General features: G+C 45.1%; 1 protein-coding gene across 1 annotated transcript; it reads right to left on the bottom strand.

Moving 5' to 3' along the window:
• Positions 1-8,562: 8,562 nt before the first annotated feature.
• On the bottom strand, positions 8,563-10,234 carry LOC123101121 (E3 ubiquitin-protein ligase WAV3-like). The gene is made up of 2 exons (XM_044522726.1): positions 10,186-10,234; positions 8,563-10,094 (listed from the first exon to the last, which is right to left on the bottom strand). Exons 1-2 carry the CDS (start codon positions 10,232-10,234, stop codon positions 8,563-8,565), a joined length of 1,581 nt encoding a protein of 526 aa, XP_044378661.1.
• Between the last annotated feature and the right edge of the window lie 9,696 nt (positions 10,235-19,930).

The raw sequence follows: 19,930 nt of genomic DNA, 5'->3' as shown, positions 1-19,930 counted from the left end.
GAAAGCTTGCACCTTCACCTGAACATGCATGCATCCATGTTATTAGTCATTGAAACTAAACATGGGCAGAGCTAGAGCTTCAGCCAAGTTATACTGTAGAAGCGATTGTTCTACGGTTTTCGAGTAAAAAAAGAACTTCATCGAAATGTTTTTATATTTCTTTACAGAGTGAATTCTCTATTAATTACCGAAGTGGTGTCATGTGTGATCCAGGAGCGCCAGCTCGCAGCCGCCTGCTAGAGGAGTAGCAACAAGCTAGTAAGAAGAAGAAGAAGAAGAAGAAGAAGAAGAAGAAGAAGCACACAGTAACGATGCAAATTGATCGAATCACCTTCACAAGGGCCATCTTCCTAGCAAATAAGATGATCGATCTTGTTGAACACCGGGTCTTGCTTCTGTGCTCGCAAATCGCAGTGCTCTCAGCTTCAAGGATTGCACGGTATATATAGAGGCCACAAGGAGCTAGCTACTTGGTGCCAAACGTCGTCACCAGTATAATATAGCAAAGAGAAATGAGGTGTGGTATAGTTTTCAAGACTTGAAAGACTATACTTGAAACCTGTTGTAAGGGCATCTCTAACGTGGACCATAAAACCACCCGCAACTGTCCAGATAGGACGGTCCGGACGTATTCTGATATCCAACGCATGCCTATATCGGCCAGCCGACCAGTCCAGACGCAATTTCTTTCGTAAAACCAGGCTTTGCAGGCATCCAGATCATTGCCATCCATATGTTTGACCTCCCTGGCCCATAAGCCTCTCCCGCACTTTCCATCTAACGCCTGCATCGTATTCACACTGGCCCAGAGCACGCATCGGCCGATATTGATGCCAAACGACGCTACCGGACCTGAAGACTGTGCTGATGGACGTGACCTCTCAGGCGTCACCGCTTGAATGCAGACGCCGCGTCCCAAGAAACCAACTCCGGCCGCTGCGCCGCATTGAAGAGGGCTGACCAGCCCTTCGCATGGCCTGGCCGTGGCTATTTTAAGCAAAGTTTCAAATAGCCCGCTATAGCTCCGCTATAGCACGCTATAGCGTTTAGAAAAGGTCTTGCGCTAAGAGACTTTGGTCCAAACAAATGAACAAACATTTTAAATAGCGCGCTATAGCTCCGCTATAGCACGCTATAGCATTTGAAAGAGGGCCGGCGCTAAGATGCTTAGCGCGCTATTTAAAACTTTGATTTTAAGTCGTGTGCCGGTGATGCACATCCACACTTCGTCCTATCCTCCTCCTCTCCAAGCCCTTCCAACTCCAGCAGCGATGCCGAAGTCATGGTTCTCTACGCCGGCAGGCGGAGGCGATGGCGGTGGCAGTTCATCACCAGACTAATCTTGGCGCCATCACCCTTGCTCTTTGGCCCCTCGGCATCCATGGTCGTCATCTCCTCTGGCGAAGAGAAGGACCAGCAGCCGCAGCTAGCAGTGGTCGCACCTCCTCGCGGAGGTGGCTCAGATGGACGGAGAATTAGTCCGTCGGATCAAGATCACGAACAAACATTCTCTCCAACAGATGGGCCCGGCGCCATTGTCGCTGGTGCGAGTCAAGGAGGAGTCATCGTCCCCACCGTGCTACCCGCATCAAGTGCGAGCCAACGTCCCCACTTTGGCGGGTCAAGGAGGAACCCACCTCTCCCACACAACCGCAACAACGTCCAGATTAGACACCGCGTCAAGGAGGAGCCGGCCTCGCCTCCGCGCAACCACAACGTGAAGATCGACGCCACGTCAAGGACGAGCCCGCGTCGCCACGGCCGCACAACGGGTAGGCCCATAGAGTTTACCTTTTCTCTCTCTCTCTCTCTCTAGTTTTTAGTTAAACGGTCGAAATCAACCTTTTATTAAATTATGTCCAAACTTTTATGAAACCTGCCAAGTTTGATACCTCCGGTTTTGTAAAGTCTTGTTTGAAATGTATGAGACTAGCGTTGGATGACTGCCTCTCGCATCACTGTCGATAGACTGATCCCCCTGTCCGTGGACGGATGCGAGAGCGAATTTATGGATCAATGTTGAAGATGCTCTAAGCATGGTCGTTACAGGACTACTATTTGCCGGGTGCAGATGGGCCCAGGCTTAGACTTGAATTATCGGATCATTTCACCTGCACATGTTGTGTTGTACTCCCTCCGTTCCTAAATATAAGTCTTTTTAGATATTTCAATATGAACTACATATAAAGCAAAATGAGTGAATTGATATACTAAATTATGTCTATATACATCCATATATAGTTCATATTAAAATCTCTACAGACTTATATTTAGAAATGGAGGAAGTAGTTTCATTGGACGCTTTGATCTTCCCGTACCTCTGCAACTATACAACCCCATAGTATGCTCTACTTAGTCCCAACATTCATATTGGTTTGCACTTTTAGATCTTCGATTTAATCAATAAGTACATGCTATATGCCACAACAAAATGCTATTAGAAACTTCTTTTAAGTATGAATTCAGTGAGTATATTTTGTGATAATAACTCACATTTCATTAATTGATTAACTTTATGACCTAGTAATATGCGGCCCATACAAATCGGAAGAGGGTATATTGAAACGGTTGTCATTATCAGTCAACGCGCTCTTATCAAAGCCTGGGAAATAAGGAACCCTTATCCATGGACTTTTGCCCAAAGAACCCTGGGAAACAAGGAACTCAGCGAGGAGATTTCTGGAGGAAGATAAGTTTAGAGAAAACCCTATGATATACTATATATATGTACATTCGTAATAAATAGTTGCAGTCATCTGACGTGCATGCAGTTGAGCGTGCTGACGCATGCATGTGAGGTATGCAAACTGAATGATGCATTACAGCTAACCAAACTTCTATATCTTGGGTATTATCAGACAGTTTTTAATTTGAGTGGGCATGAGAATTTAGAGACTTATAAAACCGATGGAGAGAGAATTATGAGAGTAAAAAGAGTAAGGCCTTGTACAATGAGAGGTGCTTAGGAAAATAAACCGAATTTTTCTGAAGCACCGGTGCTTATTTCTACAGGAAAGACGCTTAGTTAAGCGTCTACCCTGTACAAATAAGCACCAGTGCTTAAAAAAACCTGGTTTATTTCTCTAAGCACCTCCCATTGTACAAGGCCTAAGAGCATCTACAACCGGGCACCCCAAACCCTCCCCAAACGACTGGGCGGCCCACCAGGTCACTGACCTGTCACGAAATATTGTTGACCAGGTTACTTGTACAAGAACCAAACAAGTAAGCCGAGATATGTTAGGTTCGTGAAATTTAAATAGTAAAAAATAGCTCATAATTTTAAGTGACTGTTCTAGTTCATGTGATTGAAGTTTTCGATTATATTAAAGGTATTGCTTAACTTGCTGCTCCAGAAAATAAACAGTTCATACGTCGACATGGAAGATGCACTTCTATGAAGATGTGACATTCGATATGACAAACCAACTATGTATAATGTGTACATTATCTTTTGTCTTCTGTTTTATTTGGATCAGCTTAAGGTTACGTATCGCGCTACGTGCATGTGATGTGAGACAACGAGTTGGAATTTGTACAACTAAAGAATTAAAGACCGATCGTTCGGTCAGTCCTATTTGGAGTCTTAGTTATTGTTATCTCGAGTACAACATATCCATAATCTCAGACAAAAATAACTTACTCTTACTCGAGACTATGATTCAAATTTCTGATTGCTCTTTCAGTATTACCGTACAATCATCTCTGACGCAAAATTTGTGACTCGAAGAAAAAGAACGGGAAATACCTTAGAGATTTTCTTTACGCTACAAAAATTTCACTTGGGCTTCGTCCTTCGTAGGGACACAGACATGAGATGAGATGAGATGATAACTATCAAGTGGTATCAGTTTTCAGGTTAAGGGATGGAGGACAGAACTCATTTATTATTTTCATGCACTTTCAGCCAGAATTTTTGGTGGAATATTGGTATTGAATGGAACACTGACATGAGCATTCATGACATGATTATTGATGCCAACCTGAGATATAAACTGCCATTCTTCATGGAAATAATGATTGTGGGATGCTGGAGTATATGGAACCAGAGAAATGGATTGATCTTTGAGGATATACCATGTTCTATAGCCTCATGTAGATTTGATTTCATCACAACTTTCAAGCTCACCATGTTGAGAGCCAAGCTCAGCCTCAAGGATGGCATGTCATCCTGGATAGATAACATCTGAATAATTATTTTAATTTCTACCTTTTCATTTAGGTAGACTCTACAACTCTGGTTGCTCCCCCAACAACCATTGTAACCTGCACTTTTTATTCCTTATAATGAAAATGACACACAGTAGGGCTTTTGCCTTACTGTTTTATTGTCAAAAAAAAAAGGCACAGACATGTTTCAGTCGCACGGAGTCAGTGGCTTATCGGCCACCTTCCGCACTTCCAGATGCGACTCAAATTCAAAGCTTACAACTTGAAAAAATGAATGTAATATTTTGTACACCATTTTGCAACATCATCACTATATTTTTTTTGTACGTACTATAAAATCAATGCAAAAGCACCGCAGCATTTTAAATACATCCTGCAACAAAAAATCTTCTGTATACAACAAAGTGCCACTGGTTGCAATAAACCACCTAGAACAAACATCCATGTGCATATGCAGTAGGCCAAGGCTTGCAGCAAAGCAGAAAACATGGCAATATTAGTCATGCAAAAGTCTCTGTAGAAAATAGTTGTTTGTAAAGTGTTGGCTTTGTTGTTTGCTTATGGCATGTTGCTAGTACCATGTTTGTATCTTCCTTTACTGTTTGAGAATTGAGACTATATTCATTCTGTATTTTGATTGCCAGACAGGGTATCATTTTTACTGAACCAGGGAGGGATCTCCGTTTTTCTAAAAGAAACATCCTTTCCAATATCACGCCATGAAATTGGTCCAAGAAAATAATTGTATCACTGGATGCTATTTTTTTTTTTTGAGTCTGTAGCGAACTACTATTGTGCCTCTTAGTTATCATGATATGCTGACGAGATGTTAGGTGCGCGGTCGTATTGGTGTGAGGGAGATGTGCACTTGTCATGTCTAGATTTGTCTTCTCCCTCTAGCTTGCTTTACATAGTAGACCACTGCATGTTTAGACAGACAATAGCCTAGATCCATTTATTACTCGTCGTTTTGTTTAGTATTTGGGTCGTGCCTTTAATTCCTATTTTAAATTTATTTTGTTATTTTAGTTTATCTTACTGGCATTGCCGATGTCTCATAGAAGGCGATAGTTAGTAAGTTATTTCCAAGTGATGACTTGTGTGCAAACATGGCTATTATTCGTGACAATTTGACGGCTGGAAAGGGGAAATGCTCAGCCTTAATTTGTTCCATTGGTTCAAAAAATATTGGGGCAACATTTCCATTGAAATGTACTACGATGGTCCATGCGCTTGCAGTGTATTGCCATATTTTAAGGAAAGTGAAGGGTTGATCTGCAGCTTTCACCGTGGCGGATTTCTACTATGAGAGGAGAGAATGTAACGAAGTAGTTCACAGCCGTGCGCGCTCCGTCATCACTAAATCCCTAGTCACCATGTGTAGTTTGGCTCACCACCTTTGCTCATTTCTAACTCTGTTTTTTAATATATCGTGTGAATTCTAACAACAGTATGCTCCAAAAAACTTGGCATGCCATATCCCATCGACGATGGCTCGCTCCCAACCATATGCAGTAGTACATAGGCCACAAGGACTACATATCGCTCGTGACGAGCAATATGGCGTGCTCACGGGGGTCGCCATGCACCTTGATGTAGGACGACCGAATAGCCAGGGCCTGGATGGGTTTTAAAAAGGGTACGCAGTTTTATTTGTGTTTTTACGGGGACAGTTGTCTCCGATTTTTCGACCAGTTTTTTCGGAAAAAACAATTATCTCCTCTTAGTGTTTTCTTGGTTCTCACTTTTTTCCTGTTAATTTGCTTTTTGGGTTTTCCCTTTTTATGTTCCTCTTTTGTTTTCCCATTTTCAGTTTAAAAAAAATGTTATGTTTTAAAATTACATGAACATTTTTAAAAATGTGTGAACACTTCTTAGTGCACCCAAAAATATTAAATGCATATTGTTTTTTCCAAAAGTGCGCATTTAAAAAAATAACATGAACATTGTAATATTTATTAAAATTACAATTTATTTTTATTGAAACATGCGTATATATTGTAATAATCAGAAGAACTTTTTAAAGAAATTGACAAATTTTTTTAAAAAAATACACAAACATTTAATAACAATTACAATTTTCTTTAATTGCATGAATGTTAGAGTGCGAACAATTTTCTTAATTACATGAACAGATTTTTAACCACATAAACAATTTTATGACTTATATATTTTTTTACTTTGGTAACAAATAATTTTTTAGTTAAATACTCCATTTTGTAGAATTTTTTGGGGGGTTGCATTTTGTAGAGTTAGTCTAATTAGATGCGTGTGCATGTAATACTAGCTGATGCCCCGCGCATTGCTGCGAGAATCTTGGTAAATCAGATGCATAAATAGATGTTAAAAGCCTACAACAATTGCACAAAAAAATTTAGGAATGCTCTTGGGATGTATTTTGAAAACTATAAAGTATATGAAGCATGTCACAAAATGTTATATAAAAAGAGAAATCTATTGGATTGAAGTCAAACGGTGTGCCATTTTCAACAAAAATGTGTAATGTGACCTACATATATTTGCTTCAAGCATCTAACGTACAAATATATATAGGTCAAGCAAGAAAAATGTGTGACATGATAGTTTATGCTGCCCGCAAAAAATAGTGATACAAATCCATGCATGATTGATGAGGTGACATGGTTGCATGAATAGATTAGAGCACAAAGTTTAACTTATGACCACACGCATGATTTGACGATGTGGCATAGTTGCATGAAGAGGAAAAATAGATAGTGGGTTGCAACTCTTACAAAACGGTAAACAAAGCTAGCTACTTTAGATCGATCTAGCACAGGAACCGTCCAGATCATCGCTTTGTTTTTTGAACTTGTCCAGATCGTCACTTCGTCCCGCCGAGACCTTGTCCAGTGCGTTTTAACCGCGTCGCGACCAACTAGACCCACGCAATCGGGCCGCTGCTCCGCAGCCTGACTCAGGGATCATCCCGTTCATTGGACCAATCAGCCCAAAAGCCCACGTAAACCGACCGACAGAAATCTTGCCCCCGCCCCGTGCAATTCTCCATCCATCCCTATCTCCGATCTCCCAGTCCAGCTCCCACCCTCCTTAATGCGGCAGCTTGCCCAGCGCCGCTCGGCTGGCGGAGGATCTGCCTCGTGGCTGTGAGGGGATCATGCCTTACGACTAGCGGCGACCTAAGAATCGTCCATCCCGTCGGCGGTGACACCCTACCTCCGCCGCCGACGTCTAGGGATCGCAACGGCAAGCGGCACTCATTATGGGGCCTCTTCTCTTTAAACTTACTGGTCGCCGGTGATGCTCGGGATGCCGCCCTTGTTACCGGCCTGTGCAACGCCCCTACCACGTCCACGCTGACCCAGGACGGGAGTGTGGCACTAATAAGCCCATGCTCCTCTACGACAGGCAGGTTGGACGAGACAAGAAATTTTCTGGTAAATTTTCTGTGCAAATTCTCTCTAATTAAGGAAATCTTTTAACCCTTCTAATGTTGTGATTATATCATGCACGAAGGCTCTTGCCGTCTTTCTGTATGGTGATTTATCCATCCGCGGATCCGCCTTTCCCATGTAATTGGTCCGTGACTGCCCAAGATTGGTGCTCATCAGGCATGTTTTAAAAAGTTCTCTAAATTATAGGTTCAACATATTCCGATGTAGCCATAGAGTACTACCTATTTAAGATTATTGATATCAATGGTTCAGAAATGCATTGTGAGTTTGGCAAGCTAGCCCAGTTCTGCAAATAAGTTTCTTTGATTCTTATTTCTTGCTAACATGTATGATAGTTCAAGTACTCAACTATTATTGTGGTGTAGCCTCTATATTTCCAGCACCACCCAACGATTTGGCATCATCTTGTAACTATTCCCTCCCCAAAAATGTCAGTGATGATACAGTATGTGATAAGGATCATGTCCTTAGATGTCTAGACTAAACAACCTATATTTCCATAGTCTTGCCACACTAGCTACTTTGCAGTTGGCATGTGCACGCGCATACTATGCTCCCCATTGAACTGTTCAAATTTAGCATTGTGTGTATACATGCATTCATTCTTACAATGTAAAGCCACCTGATTAATATAAAATATCTCTGATATTTAAACCACCTTAATTAGTGTCAAGTATTAGTATATTTCCTTATTACGATGGACGGGCACGGCTACACGCGACTTTAAGGTCTAGTTTAAGAATAGAGGATAGAGGATGCGTGAGAAGCGTCAAAGTATCAAACTCGAGCAATTACATGCTCTTTATTTAATTGATTGAAGCAAACGGGGTACATGGATTACAATATTACAGGGAAGAGATAAACGGAAAATTACATGCAAGCCAACGTACAAACACATGCAATGCGATGCGAGGATAGATATATGATAAAGTGTTGCACCATCGAGGGCGCGGTTGAGCTAGCGCTTGCGCTGGCTGGCGTCGGCGAGCACCTTCTTGATGGACTGCAGCGCCTGTATGGCGGCGTCGAGGTAGAGGGCGAGCGGGGCGGCGATGGTGCCAAATGGATCGTTTTTTATCTCCTCCTCGACGTCGTCGTCGGCGGTGGGCACCGGCTCCTCCGGGTTCTCCTCAAACCTCTTGGCCTGCTCCAGGTAGGCGATCATGCGCGGCGTGACGTAGAGGGAGATGACCTCCCCCTCGTCGCCCCTCCCGGCGGTGCGCTGACGGCCGTGCGACGCAATGGTGGCGAGCGCGTAGGGGTGGCCCCGCTCGTTGTAGAGCGCCTGCGACTCCATGAAAGTGAGCAGCTGCAGCAGCTCAGAGCGTAGCGCGTTAATCATCCTCTCGCCGTCATCCAACATGATGTCCTCCACCGCGTTCTGCGCGTCCATGATCTTTTCCCGCGCCTCCGCCAGCTTCTCGGCGTCCGCCAGGAGGCTCGCCGTGCCGATCGTGTTGGCGTGCAGCCGGCGCAGCTCCTCGGCCTGCACCGAGCGCTGGGAGGCGCCCGCACTGGAGGGGTCGGCAGGGCTTGGGTTGGGCGTGCGCACGATCAGGATGTTCTCCGAAGGCTGGCGCGTCTTCTGGCCGGCGTAGCTGTGCCGCGCCTCGGCCAAGGTGGCGTCGTACTCCTCGGTCTCGTCGCTGTCCCTGAGCGTGAAGTTGACGGCCACCTTGCGCGCTTCTCCGCTGAAGAGGGTGCCGAACTTGATGGTGATGAGGCCGCTCTTGGCGTCGGTGGTCGTGGTGTAGTCGGTGCCGGGGGCCACGGTCATCTTGTCCAGGTCGCCGTCGGCGTTGTTGGGCTCGAGCGTGAGCTGCACGTCCTGCGCCACCACCGTCAGCAGGCCGCCGAGCAGCTGCGAGAAGGGCGCGCTGAGGTTGGTCCCGTCGGGCACCGCGCTGTACGTCCCGCCGGTAGACTTCTTGGCCAGGTCGCTCAGCAGCTTGTGGTCCGTGCCAGCGCCGAAGCCAAAGGTGTATACGGCCACGTCGCCGGGGTTCACTTGCCTGGGGTCACCGGAGGTCTGCCCGTCGGACATGAGGAAGATGTTGGGGGTGCGAGATTCGGTGTGGACGCGGCCGCCGAGGACGGCCAGCCCCAGGTCAAGGCCGGCCTTTATGTCGGTGCCGCCGCCGGCCGCTAGGCCGTTGACGATGGCCTTGAGGTCGGTCTGGGCAGCCTGCGTCATGGAGCGCAGCGGGTTGAGCCTGCGGGCGGAGCTGTCGAAGGTGACGATGGAGAGGCGGTCCATGGGGGTGAGCTTCATGATGACGAACTGAAGGGCCTTCTTCACGCTCTCGATCTTGTCCCCGCTCATGCTGCCACTAACGTCGAGCACCGCCACCAGGTCCAGCCCCTCCCTCATGGCGGCGGAGGATGTCGCCTTGATCTCCACCACCGCCGTCACCGCGTCCTTGGTCAGCCCCACATCTTTCCTGCTGAACGCCGGAAATGCCATGGTCACCAGCCCATCTTTGCTCGAACCTGCACATGCATATAATCCTCCATTAACAACCACATTCCCTTGGTGAATTAGTTACATTGGGATCTCTCAGATTAAGCTAGCTAGCTGTACCTGCATTATTCGGAGAAGAAGGCTTGTCGTCGTCATGGAACAGCGCCATGGTGCTCGCTAAGGTCGGTCGATCGAGTAGAGGAAGTAGATTGAGACAGACAGAGAGAGCAGCTTCTGTATGTCTGTGTGTGTGATAGATAGGCAGGGATACCTCCCTATATATACACACCCAACACCAAGATATCTATGTGTACTATTAGTAGACAGCTTCTTCATCCATTTCATTTTATTCAATCTGGCAGACATGACCCACATGACCGGCATTGGCTATCGTAGTGGCTCAGCTCATTTTCGGCTTGATGAGCAGCAGGCTCAAGCCGAGCTGGCTCACCGAGTTCTTCAAAATTTATTTGAAAGTTTTATTTTTATTGGAAAAAATTGAAGAACAACTCAATATTATAAAAAATCTAAATCTAGTAATTGAATTACCCTCATTCCGGAGAAATTTTGCTGGAAGATTTGAAGTTTGGGTTCCTGTAAGAAGGAAAGAAGGTTTGCGCATTCTTGCAACCGTTGGCCAAACGTACTTTAGGTCCAAACTTTGAAATGGCAGGCCAAATTTGCACAACCTTTCATAGAATATTCAGGGTAGGTAGACTGAATTACTTCAATTGTTTCTGTTTAAAATGAATCTTCGAATTGGACTGAAAATTACTAAACTTGTCCCAATTAATATCCAAATGGTGAAGAAAATTTTCTCGAAATTTTCCAGCACACTGAAGGAAGGAAGATTGCATTGGTAGAAGTTTAGCAGATTTTTACTTCTTTTTGAATTTGTTGGTTTCGGTACGGATTTGATGGCAGACAACAAAATGTTATGATACACTTTGAAACAAGATAAATAAGCCTAACAAAACATTATGCAATACTCTTAAATGAGACAAACTTCCCCAAAAATAGGTAAGTATGACACGAATCTCAAAGCAACGACTGAGAGTGAATGCATGCATGATGTACCACGTGCATGGTAGGAATATCATTTCTCCAACAACTAACGAGATAGTTACCCCGCAAAAAGAAAAAACGAGATACTATGTACTGTCACATGTAGACAATGGGCCCATGGTATCACATCTCTTTGCTTTCTCTCTCCTATGATTTTTTTTTTATGTTTCTAAAAGGTTGAAAGTTTAAACTACCAATAGTATTTTACTTCAAAATTCTTTGAATTTCCTAATTTTTAAAATAACTATCAGTTGAAATAGTCATAAAGTTTGAATTCTGGTGGTTTGCACTTTTGATTTTTTCCAAAGAATTTTGAAAACGAAAGGGTTCGATCAAATTTTTACAGCAGCAACTAAAACAATATAACATGTTTCACAGCAACTATAAAAGTTTAAAGTAGTTCTTATATACTATAATAAACGAACACTGGTGGAAAAACAGGCTTCCGTCCAGCCCCATAAGTCGCGAAGCTGTAGGAACCGCGACTAATGGGACCTTTAGTCGCGGTTCTGGAGGTGAACCGCGACCAAAGGCCTGGGCCCAGGGCGCTCGGTGGCCAGCTGGCGCACGTGAGGGTCTTTAGTCGCGGTTGGCCAGGACAACCGCGACTAAAGGCCTTCGGGCACCTTTAGTCACGGTTTGCCAGGCCAACCGCAACTAAAGCCCCTCCCCTATATATACCCATCCAGCAGCCAACACTTAGCCATTTGGAGCCATTCTCTTCACAAGTGGGTGTAGGTTTGCTTTTGGTTCCTCTTATGCACATAAGGTGTTTGATGAATTGAATTAGTTTTATTTTTCTGAATTTTTTGATATATTATTTGTATTTTTAACATTTTGAATTGAATTAGTTTTATTTTTCTGAATTTTTTGATATATTATTTGTATTTTTAACATTTTTGTCAGGACCCCGACTCAATGTCACATCGATCTAGCCGGTAACACCTCATATCACTTTGCGGCCTCACGCACGGTATCCCCACGGTGTCGCCTTACCTTTGCCCGGGACCGTTTGCGCATTTTGGCTCACGTATATGATAGTGTCGCTAGCATCCATATGATAAAGAGCCCGGGCTGACATGGCTAGTCGTAAACCCAAAGTGGTACAGACTTACAGGGACAGGCATCCATGACCCAGCATCGAACGTGTCGGTCATCAGCAAGTGGGTCCGGGCTGTAGCACTGGGCTAGCAGGACTCCGGTACTCAATGCGTGACATTTCCCCGAAGGGACAGACACAGGAACGAAGAAGGACACATGCCGGCCAGCCTAAGTGTTCCAGAGCAGTAGCAAGCTACCATGGCTCAGCGGTAACACTAGGAGACATTTCCCGGTAAGAGAGGCTACTAAAGATAAACAACTAGGTAGTCAGATCCCACACATACCAAGCATTTCAATAACATACACACAATATGCTCGATATGTGCAATACAACATGGCATCACAAAATGACTCTACGACTCAAGTAGTCTATTCAATAGGCTCCGAGGAGCGAGATATTACAAACAGGGGTCTCATGACCCAACACTCAGAGCATACAAGTCAAAGCACAAGCGGAAGCTATCATGTCTGGGTACAGACATCTATAAATGAAAAAGGCTGAAAAGCCTGACTATCTATCAGATCCTGCCGAGGGCACAAGATCGTAGCTGAGGTAACAAGCTAAACGTCGAAATCCACGTGGAACTACTAGTGAGACTGAAGTCTCTCTGCAAAACATAAAATAGGCAAACGTGAGTACAAATGTACCCAGCAAGACTTACATCAGAACTAACTACATATGCATCATTTTCAACAAAGGGGATGGTGGGGTTTAACTGCAGCAAGCCAGCTTTGACTCGGTGGCTATCCTAAACTACGACTGCAAGCGACTCTTTTGAGGTGGCGCACACGAGTCCACATATTCACCATATCAATACACCACTATGGATCCGCTCCCGTCTCCCTACGAGAACGTCATCCATAGCACTCACGCTTATCTTGCGCATTTTAAAGTATCCACTTTCACTTGTCTATGAACTGATATAAGCAACCCAGAAGTCCTTTTCCGCGGACACGGCTATTCGAATAGATGATGTTAACCCTGCAGGGGTGTACTTCTTCATACATGTTTCCACCACTTAGCGTCTGCACACGACATGTGCTCGGCAGACTTCAAACGAAAGCCGACGTGGGTGTAGACCACGACCTACCTAAACACTCAAGTCTCTAGTCCAGGTTTATCGCCTATTCGGGTTCCATCCATGAGGAGATCCGGCCGGAGTTTCGCTCACAGCCCCAAACGATGTGAACAGGGTTCCCGAGATACCAAACGGGCATCCGGTACACCGTGCCACGTACCTACCGCATCACAGCCCACCCCTACGGTCAGCGCTGTCCACGGCCTCCAGTAAGCTACAAACACCAGAAACTACTTGCAACTCCTGGACAGAGGACTAGGGTGAATAAGAAGTCGAGCGGGGTCATATTTCAGGGCCCAATGTATGGTAGTAGCTGAATCATGGATCACAAACACAGAACTCAGTTCCTGAGGACGGCTGCAATGAGACAACCCACCATGTACTCCTACATGGCCTCTCACCGCTACCTTTACCAAATCGTGTTCACACACTTAGCTCACACACGGTAGGACATGTTCACACGCCTCTGATCCATCCCCGATGAATCAGACCTGACTCAACTCTAAGCAGTAGCAGGCATGACAAACAAGCATGAATGAGTAGGCACAACAGGGCTCAAACAATTCCTACTCATACTAGTGGGTTTCATCTATTTACTGTGGAATGACAGGTCATGCAAAGGATAAAGGGGTTCAGCTACCGTAGCAAGTAACAGATGAATCGGTGTTGTCCTAATGCATTAAAAGAGAGCAGGAGCGGGAGAGTAGGATTGTATCGGAATGAACAAGGGGGTTTTGCTTGCCTGGCACTTCTGAAGATAACATTGAGTCTTCATCAGTGTCAACGATCACATCATCGGTATCACGTCTATCGAGAGGGGACAAATACCGGCAACACAGAAAGGAACACGATCAATGCAATGCACAATATGATGCATGCTCATGACATGGCAATATGAATGTGTTTTGGGCTAATGCAACTAGCAACAGATTAAATGAAGTTGGTTTGAATACAAGATTCAAATTCAAACTCCATATGTGATTATTTAAATGCCATTTAATTGATTTGTGCTAAACAGCAGCTATAAGTTGTTCTAACATGCATGAAAATGGTACAGATGGATTCCTTGAATTTTTCTGATGATTTTTCATATATAAATTATTTAATTTGGAGTTGCGGTTGAATTTCTATGATTTTTAGAAGTTTATACAATTTTCTGGAATTTTCTGATTATTTTTAAATCCAGAAATACTTATTGCGTCAGCCTGACATCATCATGACGTCAGCAGGTCAACTGGGTCGCCCAGAGTCAAACCTGACGTGTGGGGTCCACACGTCAGTGACTAACTAACTAACCTAATTTAATTAGAGCCTGGGCCCGCATGTCAGTGTCAGCAGAGGGGGTAATTAGTTAAAATAGACTAAACTAATTAGCAGGGGGGCTGGCCCCACCTGTCATCGACCCAGGGGGGGTCAAACCCCTGGTCAGCGGGGCCTAACCCGCCGGCGGCTCGTCGCCGGTGGCAACAGGCGCGGCGGAGGGCTTCGGGATCGCTCCTCCGGCCACCAAAAGCGTGGCGGAGGGCATCTACGCGTTGCCCGTGCTCGTCCGCATCGAGCAGTGCAAGCAGCAGTGGCTATGGCGGCCGGAGACGACGGCCCCGAGCTCGGCAGCGGCGGCCGGAGCTCGGGCGTGCTCGGGTTCGACGTTACACGGCACGGCGAGGTCAGCTGAGGGCCTCTACGGACTCCTGAGATCACGGTGAGCACGACAGTGGCCTCGGATACGAGCTGGGGTGGCTGTGGCCACGGCCATGCCATGGCCGGCGGCGAGAGATTCTCGGGCAAAGTGGTGGGGCTAGCTAGAGAGGGAGGTGGGGCACGGGAAGAGGGGGAATCAGCACAGGAGCTCACAGCGGTGCCGTAGGGATGGTTAGCCGGCTCGGGGGCGCGCCGGAATGGCCGAATCGACGGAGAAGATCCTCGGCGGCCGGCGAGGGGAAAACGTCGGGGGTGGCGTTCCGGGGCTCTTCTGGTCGCGTGACACGGCGAGGAGGTCGAGGGAGGACCGGCGGAGCTTCCTGGGGCGTCGGTGAGGCTAGGGGTGGCCGGTGGCCATGGGTACGGCGACGATGGCGGCGAGCTCCGCTCGGTGCTGTGCGCGAGAGGGAAACAGAGGAGGGAATGGGGTCCAGGGGGAGAGAGGGGAGGTGCAGGGGGCGAGGGCGTCTCCGTGGCGTGAGGGGAAGGCTCGGGAACGCCTCGATGGAAGCAGGAGGTGGCCGAGGCGGCATCGGCGCTCGCCACCGAGCTGCTTCGGTGCGAGGGGAGGAAGAAGACAAGGGGGAGGAGGTGGGCTGGGCCGGCCAGGTGGGGGGGGGAGCTGGGCCGGCTACAGGTAAGTGGCCCAGGTACTTCCTTCTCTCTCTCTCTCTTTTATTTCTATTTCAGTTCTGTTTTCTTTTTTTTTAATTCTTTTGCCACTGTTTTGAATTAAAATAATAATTCAAACAATGCCAAAGCTCCTCTGAATATTTTATATTGCTAGATGGACTTTTCCAAAAGCTTATAAAATATTTCAGGGGGTATTTGAAATTATATTCTAATTATATGAATATAATTCAAATTCAAATAGCTAATGAATTAAATCCAAAGTCCCAAAAATAAATCCTTAAAAATGTTCAATATTTTGGTTGGGACCAGAACCCTTACCAAAAATTATCAAACATTTAAGAAGAGCCTTTTGGAGCAATGAATGAGATTTCTAGGGTTTTTGCCCCTCTTTTATTTAGGGTTTTGAGGCTTCCAATATTCCTCAATTCAAGTTTCAAAAATATAGACATGATGCACACATAAAGCTAGCCTAGAGCAATGCCAGAAACTAGGGATGTGACAACTCACCCCCACTAAACAAGAATCTCGTCTCGAGATTCAAGCGTAGGGTAGGGTGAAGGGGAAACGCAACTAGTATAATGTTCACGATCCAGGTTGCACTTCAAATGAACGTTGATTTGAACACCATTATTGTCTTGAAGTCTTGTTCTGAGAAATCCTGTCAACATGACATGGAGGGAAGAAGGAGACTCTAGAAGGGTCGATCTTCTCGAAGATCGAACAACTCAGGATTAACTCACGGAATGAGACATAGCAACATCTCTCGAGCTGAGAGATGAAGCACACCTCTAGAGAAATGGAGTGGAACAGATGACGAAGGTTCACTAGGTAGACAACGATTCCACACCTAAGAAGGTGGTAAACGATTGTCAACGTAGCGAGGAGTTAAGTTGACATGACACCATAATGATGCACCTAAGGGAAGGTGACCCGAAGATATATCCCCTTAAGTGGCAAAAAGAATTACCTTTGATATAGAGATCATTGAGACTCTCTATATCAGCCTAAGGCAAATCACAGCAATCGATTGGCGGGGGTCGGTAGAATGGCATACTCGGACTTGGATGATGTGGATTACCTTGTTGAAGACAACGTAATGGATGATTTTGCTTATCACCGGAAATGGAAGAGACCCATGGTAGAATGGCACATTGGCGGTGCAAGCTAGGAACAAAATGCAAATGCTGGGAATGATTCTGGTAACTGGGGAAGAACCCAACAAAAGAGAGTGAATTCACTGTTTGAAAAGGTCATAGCATTTGCCGAGGAAACTGAGAGCAACCCAGTTAGAGCCGATGATAACACGTAACGCTTGTGCGTGCTCTCAAGAACTTGAGCATTTCCATATTCATCAAGGTTTTACCAACAACCGCGTCAAGGGTGCTGACAACACAACATACTACCATGATGAATAGCGATGGACGATGCAGATGCGAAGGAGGATAACACTTTCTCATATTTCACCTTAGCGAGGCCAAGCAAATAAAATCTGGATGATCGACCGAGAGACATTTAGCACTCCGCTTCTAATGTTCTCCTTGATGTGCTAGTATAACCCATTCATAGATATGGTTTGATATCTAAAACATCAAGTAAAGGTCGGACTTCGGGAACACAAAAATCCATAGGGGCAACTAGGGAGTAAATCCTACGAAATCCCTATGGGGGGGGGGTGGCCAACTTCCTCAATCAAGATATTATAATAACAGGTCTTCCGGCTGGGTGTGTTGGCCACGACATCCACTTTACCGGTTATCGAGGGACCAATATTATAGTTCTTGGAGAATGTTCCAACCATCATATCTGCCTGAGATTCAGATCTGGTTGGTGTCAGGATATCCCAGACTCATTAAGTCTAGAAAGAAAAATGAAAGTTTGCAACACAAATCGACGAGATGACGTTGCGAGATTCTCGGGAAATGAACTATGATAGTAAGCTCCAAAACATGAGCTGGTTCTGCTACAAACATGTGAACACGTTGTCCCAGACAAGCATGACCACGTGGTAGTCTTATAATAAAACACTACCGAGTTCAGGTGGGGAACCATCAACGAGGATATCAAAATCCTTGCATAAGGTATACTCTTAAGAAGGAACTTCTTCTCCTTGAACAAATCAATCAGTGGCTTGGTGTGCTAGGGATACATGTAGATTGAAGGTTGCAAGTCTTCAAACCACAGAATTCTTCGCACGTGTGCATGACTGACTTGCGATGATTCCAGAGGAAGCAACATTGACTTTCTCGAGTCCACGGCGGCAACTTGCATCAAATGCACACGAACTAGAGGAAATCACTTCTTACATCCGAACATATGCTTCACGAGCTAGCATGAGCAAATGCTTTCAAAAGTTTCCAACACTAGGTTGATGTTCAACATGATTCATGGGGGGAGACAAAATGCTACTGATGGGCTCAACAGCAACTCATCGTAATTTCCATATCACTGGACTTCCACCATCATGTGAACACGGTGATAGCATTGGTCAGACCAAAGATGTAATGGTGTATGCTCGAGGGATTAACCCCGAGTAGGACAACATTACGAGCATCGTTGGTACTGATTTGATTTGACGATAGCCCACACTCAAATCAAGGGATTGATAAGACAATAGGTCCAGCAACTGATCACAAGGACCAATCGATGAAGATATCATCTTTCTTCAACACACACTACACAAGAATATCCCTTTGGAACGAACTAAGTCAGACAAGCTTTTATCTTCCAACTCTCCAAGTTGTTGTCTAGCTTAACCAACTAGCTCAGGGATATCTAACACCGATTCTTGGAGAGAAGGTGGTTCACAAGAAACCAACTTGATCACGAACTCAACATAGCGGTCAGGTGACAACCCGGTAACACCTCCAAGAAGATATTTGGAAAGTCACGAACCACCGGTATGTTACTAAGCTCGAGAACAATCTTGCTTTTCAGGGCAAGATGATATGATCAAATGAGCGAGGACTTGACAAATCCTAACTCATCAATCAAAGAGTGCACCAGGAAATAAGGACTAGGTAGCACGATCAATCTTAGAATGGTGATTCAATAACCAACATACTAAGAATAAAATTATTATCCTTTAACTACCAAGCAACGAGGTTGCTAGGAGTATTGATCTCACACATCACAATTCATTTGTCGGTATTCCGGTTGCATCAACACAGAACCGAGGAATGAAAAAGGATGGCGAGAAGTATCACTATGTCAAGAATTCACAAAAAGGTGGTGCAATTCTCATGAAATTCCTGTCATAAAGAAGGTAATACTTCAGGGTAGAGCAGACCAGAAGCTGGATTGTAACTTGATCTGCGGAACACAACTACTTTGACCCAATCCTACATATGGATGAGGTACTGGAGTTTGTTTCTCCTAGTCATTCAGGACGGAATGGCTTGACGGGCCACAAGAGTAATATGCATCGACAAACGAACGCGCGCATACTCTTGACTATCAATTGATAGACGAAGGTCAGTAGACAACTAAAGAGGGACAACTCAAAGGAACATATAACTTTCTGAGTTGTGGATGCATAAATTAGTATGTCGAACCGAGTTCAACATAATTCTTCCGGATAACCCATGCAGAAAGGTAGAACTGGCAGAGTCACAATATATAATGGAGAACTCATCAAGAATAATCCTGTTGTGATATTTCAGTTCAACGAGGAACTTCTGCCATAAGTAGTTCATGGTATTTGGAAGAAGAAGATACCACGGACTTCAAGGACTATCGCAAAGGTTACTAATATCCTAAAGGCACTAGCAATTACTATCAACATGAAGTAGGTAGAGTGAATCTCGGGTTCAAGAACCCAGGAACAGAATACCTACTACTAAGTAGCATCACGGGATGCTTCCGAGAATAAAGGCCAGAATCATCACACTGGGACACCAATCATGGCTAAATTACTAGGTGATCCCCTAAGACACCTAGGGTCATAATAATATCTCCAACATACATGTCAAGGTAACGGGGTACCTCAACTCACTGATTAGTGTGGTTAATCTGGCCCATGGGAACATTGAACCGGGAAGAAAGGATTTGCAATTGCATCAGACTACTTAGAAACCTGGGATGACTCGGACAGCATAACGGCTGTAAATGCTCAAAGGATTGGAGACATGCTACAAAATGGTGGCATAGCCACTCAGAAGCACAATATCAAGGTTTCGAGATCAACAATTAACATACGGAAGTAGTAGGAACTGAACTCAAGCGTAAATCCAACAATCTTATAAGTCTACGGATTAGTAACACGTGATCCTGATAGAAAGAAGAGATAG

The sequence above is a fragment of the Triticum aestivum genome, chromosome 5A (assembly GCF_018294505.1).
Source record: "Triticum aestivum cultivar Chinese Spring chromosome 5A, IWGSC CS RefSeq v2.1, whole genome shotgun sequence".
Taxonomy (NCBI): Eukaryota; Viridiplantae; Streptophyta; class Magnoliopsida; order Poales; family Poaceae; genus Triticum; species Triticum aestivum.
This window is presented reverse-complemented; position numbering and strand designations above follow the sequence as displayed.

Excerpts from the sequence above, each read along its gene's own strand:
- LOC123101121 (XM_044522726.1), bottom strand. The coding sequence starts at position 10,234 with ATGGCGCTGTTCCATGACGACGACAAGCCTTCTTCTCCGAATAATGCA. Across the intron at positions 10,095-10,185 it reads TTCTTCTCCGAATAATGCAG|GTTCGAGCAAAGATGGGCTG; the intron begins GTACAGCTAGCT and ends ATGCATGTGCAG.